This window comes from Penicillium longicatenatum, assembly GCF_028827895.1.
Source record: "Penicillium longicatenatum strain IBT 33135 chromosome Unknown contig_6_segment0_segment0, whole genome shotgun sequence".
Classification (NCBI taxonomy): Eukaryota; Fungi; Ascomycota; class Eurotiomycetes; order Eurotiales; family Aspergillaceae; genus Penicillium; species Penicillium longicatenatum.
The window spans coordinates 354,148-370,865 of record NW_026643123.1 but is presented as its reverse complement, the minus strand read 5'-3'; the positions used below and the strand labels follow the sequence as shown (position 1 = coordinate 370,865).

The window sequence follows — 16,718 nt, the reverse complement described above, 5'->3', positions numbered from 1 at the left end:
TCTTTTTGGAGAATTGAGCGAGCGTGCACTCTTTTTCTCTCGTCCAGGCAGATGTTGTTTCTGCTCTGTATGCCCTTCCCCTATTTTTCTTTGCCTGTACCTATTTGCAATGTAACCAATCTTCTATTCGAGACATTTTTGTAGAGCACGATTATGTAGACTAGTAGTCACCTTAGAAGTAAAGGTATGCAGCCTTGTGAGTAGGGCACCAATCACATGATAAGTTTCCGCGTGGATGCCCTAGGCAACGAACGCGACTTCCATGTCTATCGTGTCGGGCAGCATCTCTCGACTTTTGTCCTGCATCTTCTATTTCCACAAAACTTTCTCCTATCGCTGCAAACATGGGTGGTGATCTGAATCTGAAGAAGTAAGTTACTTGAACCTGCAAATTCTTTGTTTTCCGACAAGGCATACAGCATTTCCCGCAAAATCGAGATATCCACTAACAAATCTCCAGGTCATGGCACCCATCGCTGCTGCGCAACCAAGAGCGCGTATGGTCGGAAGAACAGAAAGCGCTCGAGGAGCGCAAGCGGATCGACCAACTCCGCCGCGAACGTGAAGAAGAGCGCCAGATTCAAGAGCTACAGCGCCTCCAAGAAGCATCCGGCAAGCAGAAGACCCAGAATCGCGTTGATTGGATGTACCAGGCACCCTCGAGCGCAACGGGCCAGTATTCCGAAGAGATGGAAGGTTATTTGCTCGGAAAGCGACGGATCGATGGCATTTTGCTGAAGAAGGACACCGATAACAAAAAATTGGAGAAGGGCGCAGATCTTGTCGGTGCAAATGCAGCTGCGGTTGCGGGGCCATCTATTGGCTCGGCGCGTGACACCATGGCGAAGGTGATGGCCGACCCGCTATTCGAGGTTAAGAAGAGAGAGCAGGCGGCGTATGAGGCCATGGTCAAAGAGACCATGAAGCGGAAGGAGAGAGAGGAGAGGCGAGGTGGGGATCGGAACCGCGACCATGGGAGGGAGCGGAGACATCGGGACCATGATTCGAATCGCAAACGGTATAGCGGTGAGGTGGAGGATGATCCAAGACGTCCGTCTCATCGTTCTTCACATCGGCGTCGGTCCAGATCGCCTGCTGAGGGAGAAAGATCTTCACGCAGACACCGCAGCGAGAGGGATCGTGACGACCGGGATCGGAGAGACGATAGAGATCATGAGCGAACCCGTGGTGAGAATCGGGATCGTCGAGGCGACGATGGGCGATCTCGCCGTGATGACCGGGACCGAGACCGTGATCAAGGTCGCCGCGAGTACCGAGAGAGAAGAGATTCATACCCCAGCCGCCCCAATGACCGAGACGACAGACGAGATCGTGGCCGTAAGCCCGACAACGATACCGACCGTGCCCGGTCTCCTCGACGCGCCTCTCCCCGTCGACGCAGCCCTTCGCCACGCCCGACCCAAGATCGCAATGGCCGCTCCCATGATCAAGATAGCCGTCGGGACTATCCTCGACGCAACGACAACTTCAATACCAGGCGTGAGAACTTTGGCCGACCGCCTCGTCCTGCACAGCCCAAACCTGATCCCAAAGCCCTTGAGGAGGAGCGTGCTCGCAAGCTAGCAGAGATGCAATCCAATGCCACCGAGCTGGAATCAGACCGGCAACAGCGTATCGCCGATATCGACAAGAAGGAAGAGACGCAGAGGGAAGCCGATGATCGACAGCGATCTGACCGTGGTGCATTCATGTCGCAAGTACACAAGCGTGTGCAGGAGGATAGTCTCGACGAGCGAATCCGTCGCAGTCGTGGTGGTTTGTCGAAGATGGATGAAGAGTGATTAAAATGTATTATCAGACTCTGCTCTATCTCTAGCCCCCGTCGTGAATCATTGCAAGCCCTCTATGATACCTCGGTTTATTCATGTATTTAGTTATCTTTATCTTAGCGACGATATCCAAATTTGAACCCTAGTAGTGCTAGGTTTTACCTTTTACTACTTTATACGTACATTCATTCGGAGGGAAGCCCGGCCACCAAAAACCAATGTATTGTCAATCCAAGTATCAAACCAAATAAACAAGAATAATAAAGATTAAGTAACCATACACTCCCTATGCTTATCATCCTAGCAGGCATGACATGATATGCTATCTACAATTACAACATAGTTCCAGTCCTAGCACACATCCACACTCAAGAGATTATAGCAACAACAACTCACCCGTAGCCGCACCACCAGCCAGTTGTGGCTGATACACCTGCTGCGAGTTCTGCGTCACAACATATTGTGTCTGGGCACCACCACCGCCTACATCGCCATCGTCTCGGCCACCTAGGTTCATAGATGCCATTTGCTGAGAACCGATATTATTGAAGTAGGAGTCTGCCGCGTTGATAGCAGCAGAGTTGGGACTCAGACCGCCCGGAACCGGGTTCGCACTGACGGGGAATGTAGGAGGGGGAGGAGCGTTGACAGGGCTGATGGGGTTACCCGTTGTAATGATAGTGGCTAGACCACTGTTACTCGTGGAGGTGGGGGCAAGATTCGCGGTTGGCGGGTTGTATTCGAGCATGTTAGCTGTACCGTCTTCGACGCGCGGCCTTTGGAGAGCCGGACTGGGTTGCAGTCGGCGGGGTCGTGCAGCGCGGAAAACCTGGTGAATTGGCTTGAGGTAGACGGTTGCCAAAGTGCCCACGTTGAGACAAAGCTCTTCCAAGGTGCGGGGGTCGAGCTTCTCGCTTTCAGCTGTGATGGGTGGCTTTTGGCCCATGACTACTTGCTTGGCTGTTGCTGGGTCGGTGGATAAGAGACGCCAGTACATGTAGCCACGGTCTCGAAGGTCAGGGTCATCGGTTTCCTCAGTACACCATTTCAGAACTTGGGGTACGAGCTGTTGGCCCTTGGTCGGTCGTTGGATGAAGAGCTTTACTGTGGCCGTGAGCAGAGCCAGCTGCACTTCGACCGTTTCGTCGTGGAAGGTAGCCAGGTAGTCCTGGAGAAGGCCGTCGGAGTTCTCAATTCGGTCTGCATACTGGCCAATGATCCAGATGACGGCTGCTTTGGCTTCGGGCTCATCAAGGTCGTCAATGTTGCTAATCACGTGGCCGATGATGCCCTCGTACTGGTTGGGATATTTCCGAAAGATGTTGCGGATCACAACGGTGGCTTCCTGGACAATGTAAGGAATTTTGGCGTCGACCAGTTCTAGCAATGTTTCGATACATTGCCGTGCGGCTGACTCGATTTTGATTGCAAGCTTTCCAATGGCACGAACTGCTTTACGCACGAAATGCACGTCAATTTCAGTGGCATATCTGGTCTATGATTAGTACAAATGAAGGACAGAGTCAGAGACATGACTTACTCTCGAAGCTCTGCCAGGACCACAGATATGTTATCTTTCGTGGTCAACATGAACATCAGCTCTAACTTGGTCACTTTGACATAGATTGGGTCGTTATAGTTGCAGAAGAAAACGCGAATATCATTGCGGAGAACTTCCGGCCTCTTCTGGAGAATCAGAATGGCATTGCGCAGGGCCAGGTATTGAACCTCCGGAGGCTTGGCGAGGAGAGTAACGAGGGGCGGTGACATTTTCTTGCTTAATGAGGTGATATGCTTTTCGTCGGAAATATAGTTCATTAGATAAAGAAGTACTCGACAGGACGTAAGAACGACCGCAGAATTTGAGTGAGATAGCCGTGGGGCAATTCGCTCTGCCAGTAGGAGTGCCTCAGCAGTGTCCTGGGGCACATATGACATCAAGGCTTCAAGGATATAGGTTTGACCCCATCTAGACAAATGTTAGCGCGCATTTAGGGATTAGTAGTAAAAGACAAGTCATACTCGGAGCAGTCCGCTAGGATCGAAACCAGCTTTGAAGCACTGGTGTAGTCGATAGTCAGAGATATCGATTCGCTGCGACCCCAAATATCCACCAAAGAAGCCAGCACACTGGAGACAACGGTTGGGTTCTCATCCTTGAGCATGCGGTTCAAGCGATCAATCAAATCTGAGTTCTCAACCATCTTCTTGTCATGTTCGTACAGCTTGGCAACACAGAAAGCGGCTGTCTTGCGGACATAAGGGTCGTTGTCCTGCATGAGGCGCTTGAGTGGTTGGAAGGTCGCTTCGACAAATTCGCGCACATGGACATAGGAAATGGTTCGCAGAGCAAGCGCTCGTACAAGAGGATTGTTATCTCCCATGTCCTATAGAGCTGATCAGCCATCTTTCGAGTTCCATTACTCTCACAGGTGGACGCCATACCTCGACCAAAGTGGGCAGCGCCTTCAACGCAGCCTCCGGTTTCATTCTTGAGTAGTTCACCAAGAACAAAAAGCACCTGAAGCATAGGTCAGCAATAAGCTTCCGAGTGGCCACAAGGTCGCTCGATTCCAACATACATCTTCTTGATCTCCAAACTCGGTAGGTTCATGCACTCGATCACGTCGGGGAACAGCGCAACCATATCGTTGTTGCTCATAGTCATGTTGGCCACAATCTTCTTGAGGGCGATCTTCTTGGCGGAGTAGTTCTTGTCCTTCTTGCCTCCGCTTTGAAGCTCAGTTCGCAGCTCGGCGACCTTGCCCTGTGGATTGCGCGAAAAGCGTGAGCTATATCCTGGAGGATACGGGGCGAACCCGATAAACATGGCGGACTCGCGGGTGGGGAATTTCAATGTAAAAAGGCAGATCGCAAAAGCCAAGCGGTATAAACCGCAAGGGTCATCGCATTTAAGGTGCAAGGTGTGTGATGTGCGGGGAAGAGGGGAAAGTCATTTTAGGACTTTTGATGGAGGATCAGACGATAAGAGAGGGTACATACCCTAGCGAATAGTTTCGCATCTCCCCCAGAACTCATGGCTGCGGCGTGGGCGAATCGCAGGGGATTCTGTGGCGGTTCCTTCTTTGTAGGTTTGGTTCTAGCGTCGGTCCAATCAATCACATGCGAGATTGAGTTGACAATAGTCGAAAGGCAAACAATATTAGATATGGGAGGTAAAATATAGTTCAGGGTTCGATTTGGGGCGAGTCTGGAGAGAGTAGATCGAGATGAAGGTGTAGTTCGTAGGCGTAGGATGTAAGCCTCGAGAAAAGGGCGCGGCTTTTTCACTGCGCCACGGTGGGTTCAGGGGATTCGGAGACAGCGGAAATCATCGATTGGACATGATCAAGCATAGAGACCCGGGCGGAAGGTAGCTGTAAACTGTAGAATCGAAGTTTGGGTGGAAAGGTGAGTTCAGGAGAGAAAGGAGAATCTGAGATTCAAGGCGGAGTGGAGTGGGAGCTGCGGAGGGAACCCTTCGCCCCGTCATCCTTTCCCACTTTTCGACCTCCACCACATCCTATCTGCGACACCATCACGCCTCATATCACATTATGTCCTCGCCTCTTCCTCCTCCGCCCCCGCCGCAATGGGTGGTCGCGCTGAACTCCCCCATGCCACGTCCCACCAAAGCTGCCACCAGCATTCAGGATCCACCAGGCTTCTCCAGCACCCGGGGAGGTAAACAGGTGAGAGCACACTCAACCTGAGAACAAACCTCTGTGGGGCCTTTTTAGTGATATTCTAACAATTTACCAGCAGAAGCAGCAGCAGAAGCAACCGACCGAGAAGAAACCCGAAGAGACCGACGCTCTGAAGCTCAAGAAAGCGTGGGAGATCGCCATCGCCCCATCCAAGCAGATTCCCATGAACGCGATCATGATGTACATGTCCGGAAACAGCCTTCAGATTTTCAGCATTATGATGGTCTTCATGTTGTTCAAGGGCCCTATCCAGGGTCTCATCAACACTAATGTCATGTTTGCCAAGTTCGACACTCCAACTACGCATGGACGTCTGTACGGAGTGAAGGCTGTTTATATTCTTATGCAGTTGGGTTTATTGGCATTGGGAATCTGGAAGGTCAATGCCATGGGACTGTTGCCGTATGTCTTCACCGCAAAGATCTCTAATATTGATACTGACAGTTTTTTAGGACAACAAGATCGGATTGGCTTGCATGGGAATCGGAACGGCAGCCTTTGGAGCAGGCTTATTTTGCTTTTAGGTGATACTCGCATTAGTATAGAGTGCTTGCAGAATATGGCAAATTGGCAACAGGAGTTGATTTCATCACGATTCAGGCCCTTGAATAAGCGTGTATATTATGAACTGAAAACTGCAAAGGGGTATCCATATGATTATGCAAATATTTTGGTCGTAACGGCGTTGACAATCATGCGGTAACAGGCAATAATATGCGCATTAAAACTCAGCCGGTTTTGACATCTCCAATCTCTCATGCGGCAGACTGACCAGCTTGTTTAGAGTCTTCTCTCAAACGACGCTCCTCGCGCCATTTCGGTCCTTGCCAGATCACAATCAGAAGCAATGGTGATGTACATAGCATCACAAGGGCAACAAAAGTAAAGCACCAGCCACGGCCCATGGATGACAACATGAGATCCACAACGGCCGTAGCACCAGCTCCAAGCAAACACCGGACAAAGTTATTAGCAGCAGTCGCCTTGGCAGCCTGTGTCGGATATAGATCCACTAGGAGGGTGCTAACAGTATTGAAAGACCCCGTTAGAGAAAGCCCCATCACGAATAGAATGGTGGTCGGAGCAGCGAGATGAACACCATAATTCAAGCACCATCCAAAGGCCACGATACTCAGGCTGCCAATCGTTAGGAGAGGAAATGCAATCTGAAGACGCGCCTTTTCGATGGGGAAATTGCGCAGGTCTACGAAGCGGTTCTTGACCAATGGGAAGTTCAGTTGTTTTGCCAGTCTGCGATAGTTGAAGTCCAGGAATTTGCCGTTCAGGATAGATGCGATGGTAGCCCCAAGGCCGAAGGGAATATAGCACAGGCCGATCTGGAGGTCGTCCAGCCCGTAAAGTTCTTTGTAGATCGAGGGAATAGTGGCACTGACATCGTAAAACCCCGCAAACAGAATCGCGTTGGATGCCAAAATGATGCTGGTGTCCTTCTGGAACACGATGGCGAGTGTTTTGAAGGGATTTGGGAAACTCAGCTTCTGCTGTTTCGTACTGGCTGGGGACTCAATTCCTTCTGCCCTAGCTTTGCGGGTCTTGAGATAGCTGATCAGAGACATGTTCCATTTCTGCGGCGGTATAGACCCATCACCGACAATGCCACGAGCAGTCTCGGGAAAGAAGATTAGGAATGGGACAAGGAAAGCACCTGCGAAAATGGTGAGGAACCAAAAGATCGCTCTCCATCCGAGATACTGAGCTAGTAGACCTCCGATGACCGGACCAACTGAGGGACCTAATAGGGAGCCTGCTGTGACAAAGCCCATGTATGAGCCTCGCTCGGCCACAGTCGCGACATCAGAAACAACGCCAGAGGAGAGAGCAATAGTTGTGCTACTTCCTGCACTCTGTAAACACCGAAGGACAAAAAGAGCAGCATAGTTGTTCTGCAAGGCCAAGCCAATATTAGCAGCAATGTAGAGCGTAAAGCAGACAATGTAAGCCGGTCGTCTCCCGGCCTTATCGGCAAAATCTCCGATGAACATCGGCGATAGGCCTTGGAAAATCTGTGCTCGGCATGTTAGCTTCATCGCCGAGACTCAACTTTTTTTTTTTTTGCAGAATCCTGGAGGTTTGGAGGAACAAACCATATAACTCGTTAAAGTGAGATTAATAAGTGAATTGGACACATGAAGATCCTGCGCAAGAGTATTCAACGCAGGGAAGTAGATCTGTGAAGAGACCGGGGAGAAAAACCCCGCCCAGGAGGCTATAAACACGATAAACCGCTTCTGGTTCTGTGTAAAGACGGAATAGTCGCCAGTGTTGTCCTCGGTGTTATCTCCATGGTCTTGCGAGGTTTCTAAGTCAACCGTAGTAGATTTCTCCATGTCCGTGAGACGCGAAGAAGTAAGTATCCCAGGGAAATATTTGATGAAGGGAACCTTGGTTATGCTGGCATGACTATCCGGCATGGGATTAGATCCTAACCTCAAAAAATCATTTAAGTTCCAACCAATTGTGGGGCTCCAAATGCCGAGTACCCGAAGCTTCTACTTTAGAACGCCTATCAGCGCCGGCTTAAGTCCGGACCCTTAGGTCCGTGCCTTCCTACCGAAACCGGAACCCATATACCAGATACTTCAGATGCCTGAGTCCCGATCCTTTTCAATGGTTCGTTTGCTCATATCTCGGCCTTTTTGAAATCATTGATGTATTCGAATCTCCAATAGGATTTCAAGTATCCAAGTAGCTCATCTTTCCCATTTAATACATACATACCCACAGATTCGTATCATACATATACACCTGGGTATCATTGCCGAACCTTGATAGCCTCTCGGCACGCCTGCAAAAAGATTTGGCAAAACTCCCACACCTCCGCATAGGTGTTATACAATGGCGCAGGCGCTACCCGAACCACATCAGGTTTTCGTTCATCGACAACGACTCCATTCTCTTCCAAGTGATGAAGAACATGGTCTAACAGTCCGGGCTGGAGCCGCAAGCTGAGCTGAGCACCTCTTTCGGCTGGATTCGATGGTGTAATGAGGGTAAATGGCTTCTCTTCGGGCGGAGAATCAAGTGGATATTTGATTAGTAGATGTTCGAGATAGCCCGTGAGGTTCAACGACTTCTGACGAATTTCCTTCATCGTCGTGCGGTTGAAAATTTCAAGAGACGCAATGACGGCATTAATATCCAGCACGGAGGGGTTCGAAAGTTGGAAGCCTGCGGCACCGGGCTGAGGAAGGAATTCTAAGTTAATTAGCATTTACATCTCCAAGGTCATATCCTTCAGAAGCAAAACATACTGTTCACCATCTTGAAGCGGGTCTTGCTATCGTGACCCCACCAGCCTGAAAAGCGGGGACGGTATCCCTCCTCGCCGTCCTGCTGTTCATCTACATGGCCGTGGCGTTCATGAACAAATAGCCCTGCCATTCCGCCGGGTCCACTGTTCATGTACTTGTAAGTGCACCACGCTGCAAAATCCACATTCCAGTCATGTAAGCGCAAATCCACATTTCCAGCGGCATGGGCACAGTCCCAGCCAACTAAAATGCCCATTGATTGGGCATGTGCTGTGATGCGCTCAATATCAAAATATTGACCAGTGTAAAATTGAACTGCAGAGAGCAGGACTAATGCCGTATTAGAGGCATTTTCATCAATCACCTGAAGAATCTGCTCTGTTGTCAAGGTGGGGTGATCAAGGTCCTTGGGCTCAATCAGGACCATTGCATCTTTTGGGTCAAGATTGTGGTGCAAGATTTGCGACTCGATTGCGTACTATGTTTCATGTTAGAGTTTATACATAGACAGTCACAGACGATCATTGATATTAGACAACATACATGGTCACTGGGAAATGCCTTGCCTTCCAAAATGATCTTATACTTTCCCTGAGTGGGACGGTAGAAGCTGGCCATGAGAAGATGAAGATTGGCAGTCAGGGTTCCCATGACTGCTACCTCACTTTGCGAAGCTCCCACAACCGGAGCCATTAACTTTGACGCCGCGGTGTCGACGTCAACAAATGGAGGAATAAGTTCGTCGTCATGAGGGACAAAATGACCTGTCACGCCCTTTGTGGCCCAGGTTCGTAGATACTGTTCAATGTATCTCCGGGTGCTATGAGGTTGAACACCAAGAGAGTTGCCGCAGAAGTAGATACATCTGGGGTCTGCAGCTTCATTGACATCTATGTAAATAGGTCAATATCCATCGCAGGTAAGCCAAGTCATTGCCACACTACCTACCTTCATCCACTGCTAGAGTGGTTCGCTTCAAGTCCTTCTTGGATGGAATGATAAATTCGTCCCGAAATTTGTGAAGAGGATCCTGGGCATCGAGAGCCTCGGCATATTCTTTCTTATAGGCTCTGATATCATCCTGATATGGAAGTGGGGGGCCTGATGTCATATCACGAAGATGCTGCCGCGAGCCCATGGTGGGAGATAGGGTTGAGTTTCACGGGGAGCCGCCTTCCAAGGTTGGTCTATCTTGCTGAATATGGAATGGACAAGAAGTAATAAACTACAGCGCTGGAAAGATAGCACCCCGCGATTCACTTGGCTGATTGAATATTCTGCCATCAACTCCCGCTCTTTCACCACCTTCCCGATTTGGCATCTATGTACTATGAAGCATGATAAGAGGTTGGAATGAGAATGCTACGGATGGTTAGATATCTGTGCATCCACTGATTTTGACTCTGAAACACCCATGATCTCTGCCCCAATTAAATCTCATAAGCTTACTCAATAAGTTACTATGTCCTCATGATATGATGAAACAAGACAGACGATGATAGACGATTACAGACTGTATTCATCCAGAATCCCGAAAGAGCCCCTAAAATCACAAATTAGTCCAGGGAAAATCAGACAAAGTTCGCAAAAACCTGAATCGAGGCCACGATCCGATCAATGCCATCTTGAACGGTGAAATTTCCAAGACCTAATGAGCAGCCCCAATCGCGGGAAAAAGCGGATCTCATTACCGGGTCTTTGATTCAAGAGTGAAGAGACATGGTACCGACCGTTGACAGGAAGTTCTGATGAGTGTTAGAGCTTGACAAGTTTGGATATCAGTACCAGAGAGGGTCTTCCTTACGGGTATGACGCTAGATCCCTTGCAGACCAGGTTCACGGCGCCGCCAACACCGGCCAATACGCCACCACGGTTGTACCTGCTGGCATTGTTCTCAAGGCAAGTCCAAAATGAGCATGCAGCCGCGGTTCTCTCGCGCGTCGGCCCGCATCCTGCGGACCTTTTACTCCGCAAAGACAAGTCTCATGCATCTTTGGGCGAAGCGGCCCCGCGATCAGCCGGGAAGCTGCATGATACGGGGCATCGTGTAACAACCACAGCTCCACAAATCAGGCAACTCCACAGATAGCGTGGCATCGACCAAACACGTGCAACTTCAGCTCAGGCGGCTCTTGTTTCCTGTCATTCTGATGCCAATCAACTATACTTTCTGGCCATTCAATGTAGAAAATCACTAGCCAACGCAGTCCATTCATTTTACTCTGCAAGTTGCTGACGCTCTTTTGATTTTCCCTATCCTTGATGCATTTGACCAATACAATAAAACACGTAGTTGCAGATGATGTCTCCAATCGTGAGAGCTGACTTGATGATTGATCGTTGTGAATGAAACCGCCCAAGAACCGTCCGATACCATTGCTTCAACTCATACATGTGGTATGTTCTGAGATTTGCCATGGGCGATGCAATGCCATCACAAAATGGGTTAAATCGACAAAGCCACTGATTCCTGTCACGTAACCAACTCTCTATTCTCCTTTCGTTGGATTTGATGTCAATATTTGTTTTTTTTTTGTAATTATTGACTCATTATTTAGTCGAAAATGAAGTTACTATATAACCCTCCGTGTTGACAGCACTGTAAAGTGTGAAGCAAGCAACCAAGTCCACTCATTTGAAGGACAACGAGAAATAGCATGGTAAAGACTCATAGGGCCTTGGCCTTTTTCTTTGCATTGTCTCTCTCTCAGGCCTAGCAGAATGGCCAAACCCCTCACCGTCAATATACACTTGAAAGTTGACGACATAGTGCCCACCATCGATCACTCCTCTGGACATGTCAAGTGTTGTCCAACAGGTACGGGGTTTGATGTTCAAACCTGTGTCCTAGGCATACCAATTTGCCCTCTTGGAAGCTCTCGCGATGGCGAGAAGTGTGTTCCACACGAAGCCTATCTGCTATATTGGATATGTCTTCAACGACGGCCTCTGTACCTCCAATAAGAATCCTACTTGCAAGGCTGGTGCAATCCTCATAGGCAATTGAGAGCCCCGCTTTGCCAGCTGATATTTAAGTGAGATAAACCAGGATAAGTAGTCAAGGGGCACTACCAGTTCGGATATATCCATAGTAAATATATATTCCTTGGAAAATTTCGGGTTACATACTACAATTCTTCCTTTGAAGATCAGTACCTAGTGTTCTTTGCATAACACATCGATCCAATTTCCCCACTCCAGGTGGCATATAGGTCCACAGGCACTACACTACCTAGTTGAAGGCAAGCACATGCACCCCGCGATCCAGTCATCCCAACAAAAGATTCTGCCACCACCCTCCGCCCTCGCTGACCAATCGCGCCACTGCCGATCTGACAAACCCGAGATAATTAGTTAGATGGAACGATGCGATTAAATCATAACTAAACCTCCACCTTTCTCTGCCTACGCCCTGAGTGAAGAACAACGCACAATACACGTCTCCAATATGACTCGATATTTGCGTTCATCCACACCCGCCCGCCAGTTATCCCAGCAAACGTGCCGTCGGTTCCTTTCAACCTCTCGGCCCGCTACACGCCTCTCCGCATTCTCCGTCGGCGAAATCGCACCTCACCGGAAAACAGTTGTCGCCTCTGCATCCCTATCCAGACCCTCAATTCCACGCTCCTTGATTGCCTGCTCTCGTTTACAGGCGCCTGTTGCCTCGTTTTCGTCTTCGTCCGTTCGGTCAGCCACCAAGGTCACTCAGAATCCGAGGGCTGGAGATGATGGGGAGACGCTCATGATTAATATTTCTCCTCGTGCTGTTGAGGTAGGTTCACACTAGTCTCTTTCAACTCTTGTTTTTTGTTGTTTTGATGGGATGGGAAGCTGCTTCATTCCAATTGATTATGAGTACAAGGAAAGTCGAGGCTCGGCTTAAGCCAGTTTGATGATGATCCTTGTACATACGACCATAGGGTGTGGAGAACAGGGCTTCCCGTCCGCTCAGCCGTACTTAAGCCACACGCCGGTTAGTTAGTAGTATGGTGGGTGACCACATGCGAATCCTAACTGTTGTATGTTTTTCCTTTTGTTCTTAAAAATCTTTCTGTTTTGCTTTTCTTCTCTTTTTGTTTCTTTCTTTTTTTCCCCATTATTTCCATAAACTGACTTTACTTTAGCGTCTTCGCGATATCACCAATCCATCCTCTTCTCCCTCAGCCACAAAAGAAGAGAACCCCTACCACCACCTGCGCATCACAGTCACTAGTGGTGGCTGCCATGGCTTCCAGTACATGATGTCGCTCGAGTCAGCGTCCAAGATTGACGCCGAGGAAGACACTGTCTTTGAGGGAGAAGACGCTGAGGGCGCACCAGCGGATGCAGCCGGAGAAGCTAAGGTCGTTATGGACGAGCCTTCACTGGAGCTTTTGTCTGGCAGTACAGTAGACTACACGACAGAGTTGATTGGAAGCCAATTTACGATTGTGGATAATCCACGAGCAACCAGTAACTGTGGTTGTGGAACGAGCTTCGATGTGATGGGCTGAGTGAATTGACATCAAAACATTGGGATTTTCTATATTTGTATTACATTTACCCTATTTTCTTTTTCGCTTTGGCGTGTACATATAGTTATGGCATTTGCGTGGCGATTAGATAGACTAATTTGCATGTTATACCCCTCTTCTCTCCCTTGAAACCGTCAATTCCCATTACCTAGCGATACACTCCCGTATTAAAGTACAGAAAACACTACGGGCTGTACACTACGGCTACATATGGGAAAACCAAGTAGAATCATTGCGTCTATGCATTTCATCAAGTCTTTTTTCTTCTACCTCACACCTGACACTCGCCTCGGGGACCAAATCGCCCAAGACCAAAGAAGAACAGCAGACCGGGGCAAATGTGAGAAATCGTACGCCCTCCCAAGCCATCGCAGAAGCCTGACATGGTTTTGAATCCATACGGACTCCGTAAAACCAAAGGACCAGGGGAAACACAAAAAGATTCACAAAAATATGAAAATGAAAAAAAAAAGGTAAAAAGCGTATCGGAAGCAGGGCGATGGGGGCAATATGGATAATGGGGGAGAAAAACAAGGGGAAGCGGGATAATAATATGAAAGAAAAAATCATCTCGAGTCATGTCCGTTCTTTCTTGCATGTAGAAGTCCATTCTTCACTTTTCTTTTTGACAACTTGTCAGAATACCAGCAGAGCAACACATCCGGAATGGAACGTGATGTGTATTGGGCACGGGCACTTAGTAGACACGGGCAAGGTTGCGCAGGTACCAGTCCACCAGGCGGCGACCGGCCTTGGTCTCGCTAACATGGATAAGGTCGTCCTCGAGAGCGTAGTCGAGATCGTTGGAGATGGCGGAGTCGCCCTCGAGCAGGCTGCCCTCAACCCAGCGGATTTGGCGACTGCGCTGCTTGTTCACCAGCAACCAAGAGCGGAGCTGCTCGGGCTGCACCTCGAGGAAGCCAGCCAGCTTCTTCAGGTCCATGGTGGTGTAGAGCTTCAAGTATGAGCGAATGGTGGGGTTGAACAGGGTGTTCTTGACCTCATCCATGAAGATGGCGGTGTGGTGATCGACGGGGTCGACGTTGTAGGCGGGGTTCTCGAAGTCAGGAGGAGTGGGGCTGATGAACTTGGGGCAGGAGGAGCGGAAGAGCTCCTCGAAGACGGGCAGGGCCTCGGGGCCGCCACGCTGCATGCGGTGGAACTGCTCACCGTACTTCTCACGGACGGCGGAGTGGATGGTATCATCCAGACGGGTGGGGTGCAGAGCCACGCAAATCGCGATCAGAGCGAGCATCTGGTCGTTCTTCTTGGCGATAGCATCGTAGTTGTTACCACCCTTCTGGAAGTTCTTGGTCCGGGAAACGTAGACCAGGATGTGGCTGAACATGCGGATGGCATCGGCATAACGGCGCATCATCATGTAGGAGAAACCGACGTAGTAGTACGTGGTGAAGTGGGCGGCCATCACCCGGGCGAACATGGCCTTTTTGTTCATCTCGATGTCGTCGAGGGTCTTCAGGGCGAGGCTGAAGTCACCAAGCAGGCAGTGCACACGCAACAGACCGACGATGGAGAAGTAGCCCAGCATCTTGTAGAGAGGGCGGGAGCCATACTCACCGGCAACGGCAAGAGGATCCTCACCCTGCTTGATAGCAGCCAGCTGCTCGTTGATCTGGGAGCGCTGGATGAGCGAGTAGAGGACGTTAAGGACCGAGTAGCATCCCCATGTGTTGGGGTTCTCGCGGAGCACCTGAGCCTCCTCCTCGTTGGATCCCGTGCGAGCGATCCGGTTGCGGTAGCGGCAGAAGGACTCGAATTGGTAAATGAACTCATCAATGACATCCCAAGCCCAGTAGTACTATATATGAAGGATTTTGGTTAGCCTGCTGTCCACAATTCCTTTCGCAAGACGAATTTGCCAAGCTTCATTTTCTTTGTTTAAAGATCGGGTTTGAGAGTCATCCAAAGCACCTACCGAGGGGACCTCCAGATCCACGGGGCCTTCCGAGTTCAGGATGTAGTGAAAGAGACTGCAGTAGTTATCGTAGCTAGCGAACTTGGTTTCCAGAGTCGCCTGGTATTCCAGCGGGGTAGCGGCAGCAGCCAACTGTGCCTGAATGTCCTGGGTTTGTGAACCACCAAGGGAAGTCGTCCGGTCCAGCTCGCTCATGCTATCATCAAAGTTGACCTGCTCACGGTAGTCGTTGGCCATGGTCTCCTCCTCAACATCAGACTCGTCGTTCAGGTTGGGGCGCGCATTGGCGCGGTCTTCGTACGACATTGTGGGAGTGGTAGGAGGCAAGGGATTGCGAGTTGTATGGGAGGAAAAAGAGAGAAGGATAGATTCTCTGCTTCGAGATGCCGAGATGACGGCAAGAGGCGGAAGGAAGGGTTGAGTGGTGGGGGTGCACGTCCGTCGTCGGCGTGTGGGATTTACCACTAGAAGTTGAATTTTGAGGGTTTTCGCTTCGGTGTTTGTGCTTATCTTATCTGCGCATAAAATCGTTGGATGACTCAGCTATGTGTATTTATGCATGATCACGAGCAACATCTAGCGGAATGTCTGTATGTACAAGATAGTTTTTGAGATGAATTGAAATTGTTGCGATACATTTACTCATTGAATCAGAGTGTCGCATGACTTTGTGGTCTTTTGAAGTCATGCACTGTTGAAAGACTGGCTAAGGAGCACTCGAATCGTAGTTATGTGTGTCCATAGTTCAGGGCTAGTCATGAAATATATCGAATCCCTGGCCTGTCTGATTAACATATCAATGTTGCAGACTGTCAGTATTGGCTTCGGATTTCCATCTTTTGGATTTCTAATTCGTGATTTGCGCAGAAAATGGAAATAAGAACAGGGTACATGGTACCGTGGTACCTAGCTGCTGCGCCTACTCAAATGTGACAGGATCTGTCTATTCCATGGCCTGACACTGTCCATAACCTCATAATTTACTATTAAAATCGACATTCAAAACCGCCATAGACATTTGGCTGATCTTGCTGGAGATTAGAAAACAAATGATAACACTACTAGGCTGAATCCATCGAAGCAACAAATGGCCACCAAGGGCAGGGTCGCCTATTTGACACAGGGAAACAAACCAGTTGTAGGTACATTATTTTATACGTGTACATGATTTCATTTTCTATAACAAAAGATTGCAAGTTGCCTGGCCAGTAAAGTACCGGTCTCTGAAGGGCTTTTTATGCACTAGCTCCCACTAGGCACCTGCCCAAGAGCGTAAGGCGCAGAAAGTGGGAATAGAAAGGTACCCGGGGCCAGATCCCACCAACCAATTCCCTTTCAAAGCAAGGTGAGGTTGGTGCTGGTGTTACGTAGACCTTGGTGCTGTGTTCCCAGTGGTACTGTTTGCACCGGAAAAGTATTCCGGGTGTGGGAGGCGAGGTGACGGGCTCGCCATTCTCTCATCTCTCAAAGGACGCCTGCTTGCCCAATTATTCCT

At 49.4% G+C, this 16,718-nt stretch overlaps 7 protein-coding genes across 7 annotated transcripts; 3 read left to right on the top strand and 4 right to left on the bottom strand.

The window, feature by feature from the left end:
- Positions 1-344: 344 nt before the first annotated feature.
- cwc25 (U2-type spliceosomal complex subunit CWC25) lies at positions 345-1,802 on the top strand (the record flags this gene model as incomplete). The annotated part of the gene is made up of 2 exons (XM_057118734.1): positions 345-370; positions 461-1,802. 2 exons carry the CDS (start codon positions 345-347, stop codon positions 1,800-1,802), a joined length of 1,368 nt encoding a protein of 455 aa, XP_056968289.1.
- A 364-nt stretch (positions 1,803-2,166) lies between these two features.
- Positions 2,167-4,829, bottom strand: N7484_008346 (putative AP-2 adaptor complex subunit beta; the record flags this gene model as incomplete). The annotated part of the gene is made up of 6 exons (XM_057118733.1): positions 2,167-3,280; positions 3,331-3,759; positions 3,813-4,177; positions 4,236-4,311; positions 4,373-4,557; positions 4,794-4,829. The coding sequence occupies 6 exons, from the start codon at positions 4,827-4,829 to the stop codon at positions 2,167-2,169; spliced, it is 2,205 nt and encodes a 734-aa protein (XP_056968288.1).
- Positions 4,830-5,347: 518 nt separating this feature from the next.
- On the top strand, positions 5,348-6,025 carry N7484_008345 (ER membrane protein complex subunit 4; the record flags this gene model as incomplete). Its single annotated transcript, XM_057118732.1, has 3 exons — positions 5,348-5,482; positions 5,553-5,899; positions 5,950-6,025. 3 exons carry the CDS (start codon positions 5,348-5,350, stop codon positions 6,023-6,025), a joined length of 558 nt encoding a protein of 185 aa, XP_056968287.1.
- Positions 6,026-6,252: 227 nt separating this feature from the next.
- On the bottom strand, positions 6,253-7,845 carry N7484_008344 (MFS transporter; the record flags this gene model as incomplete). Its single annotated transcript, XM_057118731.1, has 2 exons — positions 6,253-7,521; positions 7,603-7,845. The coding sequence occupies 2 exons, from the start codon at positions 7,843-7,845 to the stop codon at positions 6,253-6,255; spliced, it is 1,512 nt and encodes a 503-aa protein (XP_056968286.1).
- Positions 7,846-8,270: 425 nt separating this feature from the next.
- On the bottom strand, positions 8,271-9,907 carry bna5-1 (kynureninase; the record flags this gene model as incomplete). The annotated part of the gene is made up of 4 exons (XM_057118730.1): positions 8,271-8,713; positions 8,770-9,247; positions 9,313-9,659; positions 9,718-9,907. 4 exons carry the CDS (start codon positions 9,905-9,907, stop codon positions 8,271-8,273), a joined length of 1,458 nt encoding a protein of 485 aa, XP_056968285.1.
- A 2,287-nt stretch (positions 9,908-12,194) lies between these two features.
- N7484_008342 (HesB/IscA family protein) lies at positions 12,195-13,266 on the top strand (the record flags this gene model as incomplete). The annotated part of the gene is made up of 2 exons (XM_057118729.1): positions 12,195-12,545; positions 12,898-13,266. Coding segments are annotated over 2 exons (720 nt in total), but the record flags the coding sequence as incomplete, so codon positions are not given.
- A 718-nt stretch (positions 13,267-13,984) lies between these two features.
- Positions 13,985-15,529, bottom strand: N7484_008341 (putative eukaryotic translation initiation factor 3 subunit EifCl; the record flags this gene model as incomplete). Its single annotated transcript, XM_057118728.1, has 2 exons — positions 13,985-15,106; positions 15,224-15,529. 2 exons carry the CDS (start codon positions 15,527-15,529, stop codon positions 13,985-13,987), a joined length of 1,428 nt encoding a protein of 475 aa, XP_056968283.1.
- Between the last annotated feature and the right edge of the window lie 1,189 nt (positions 15,530-16,718).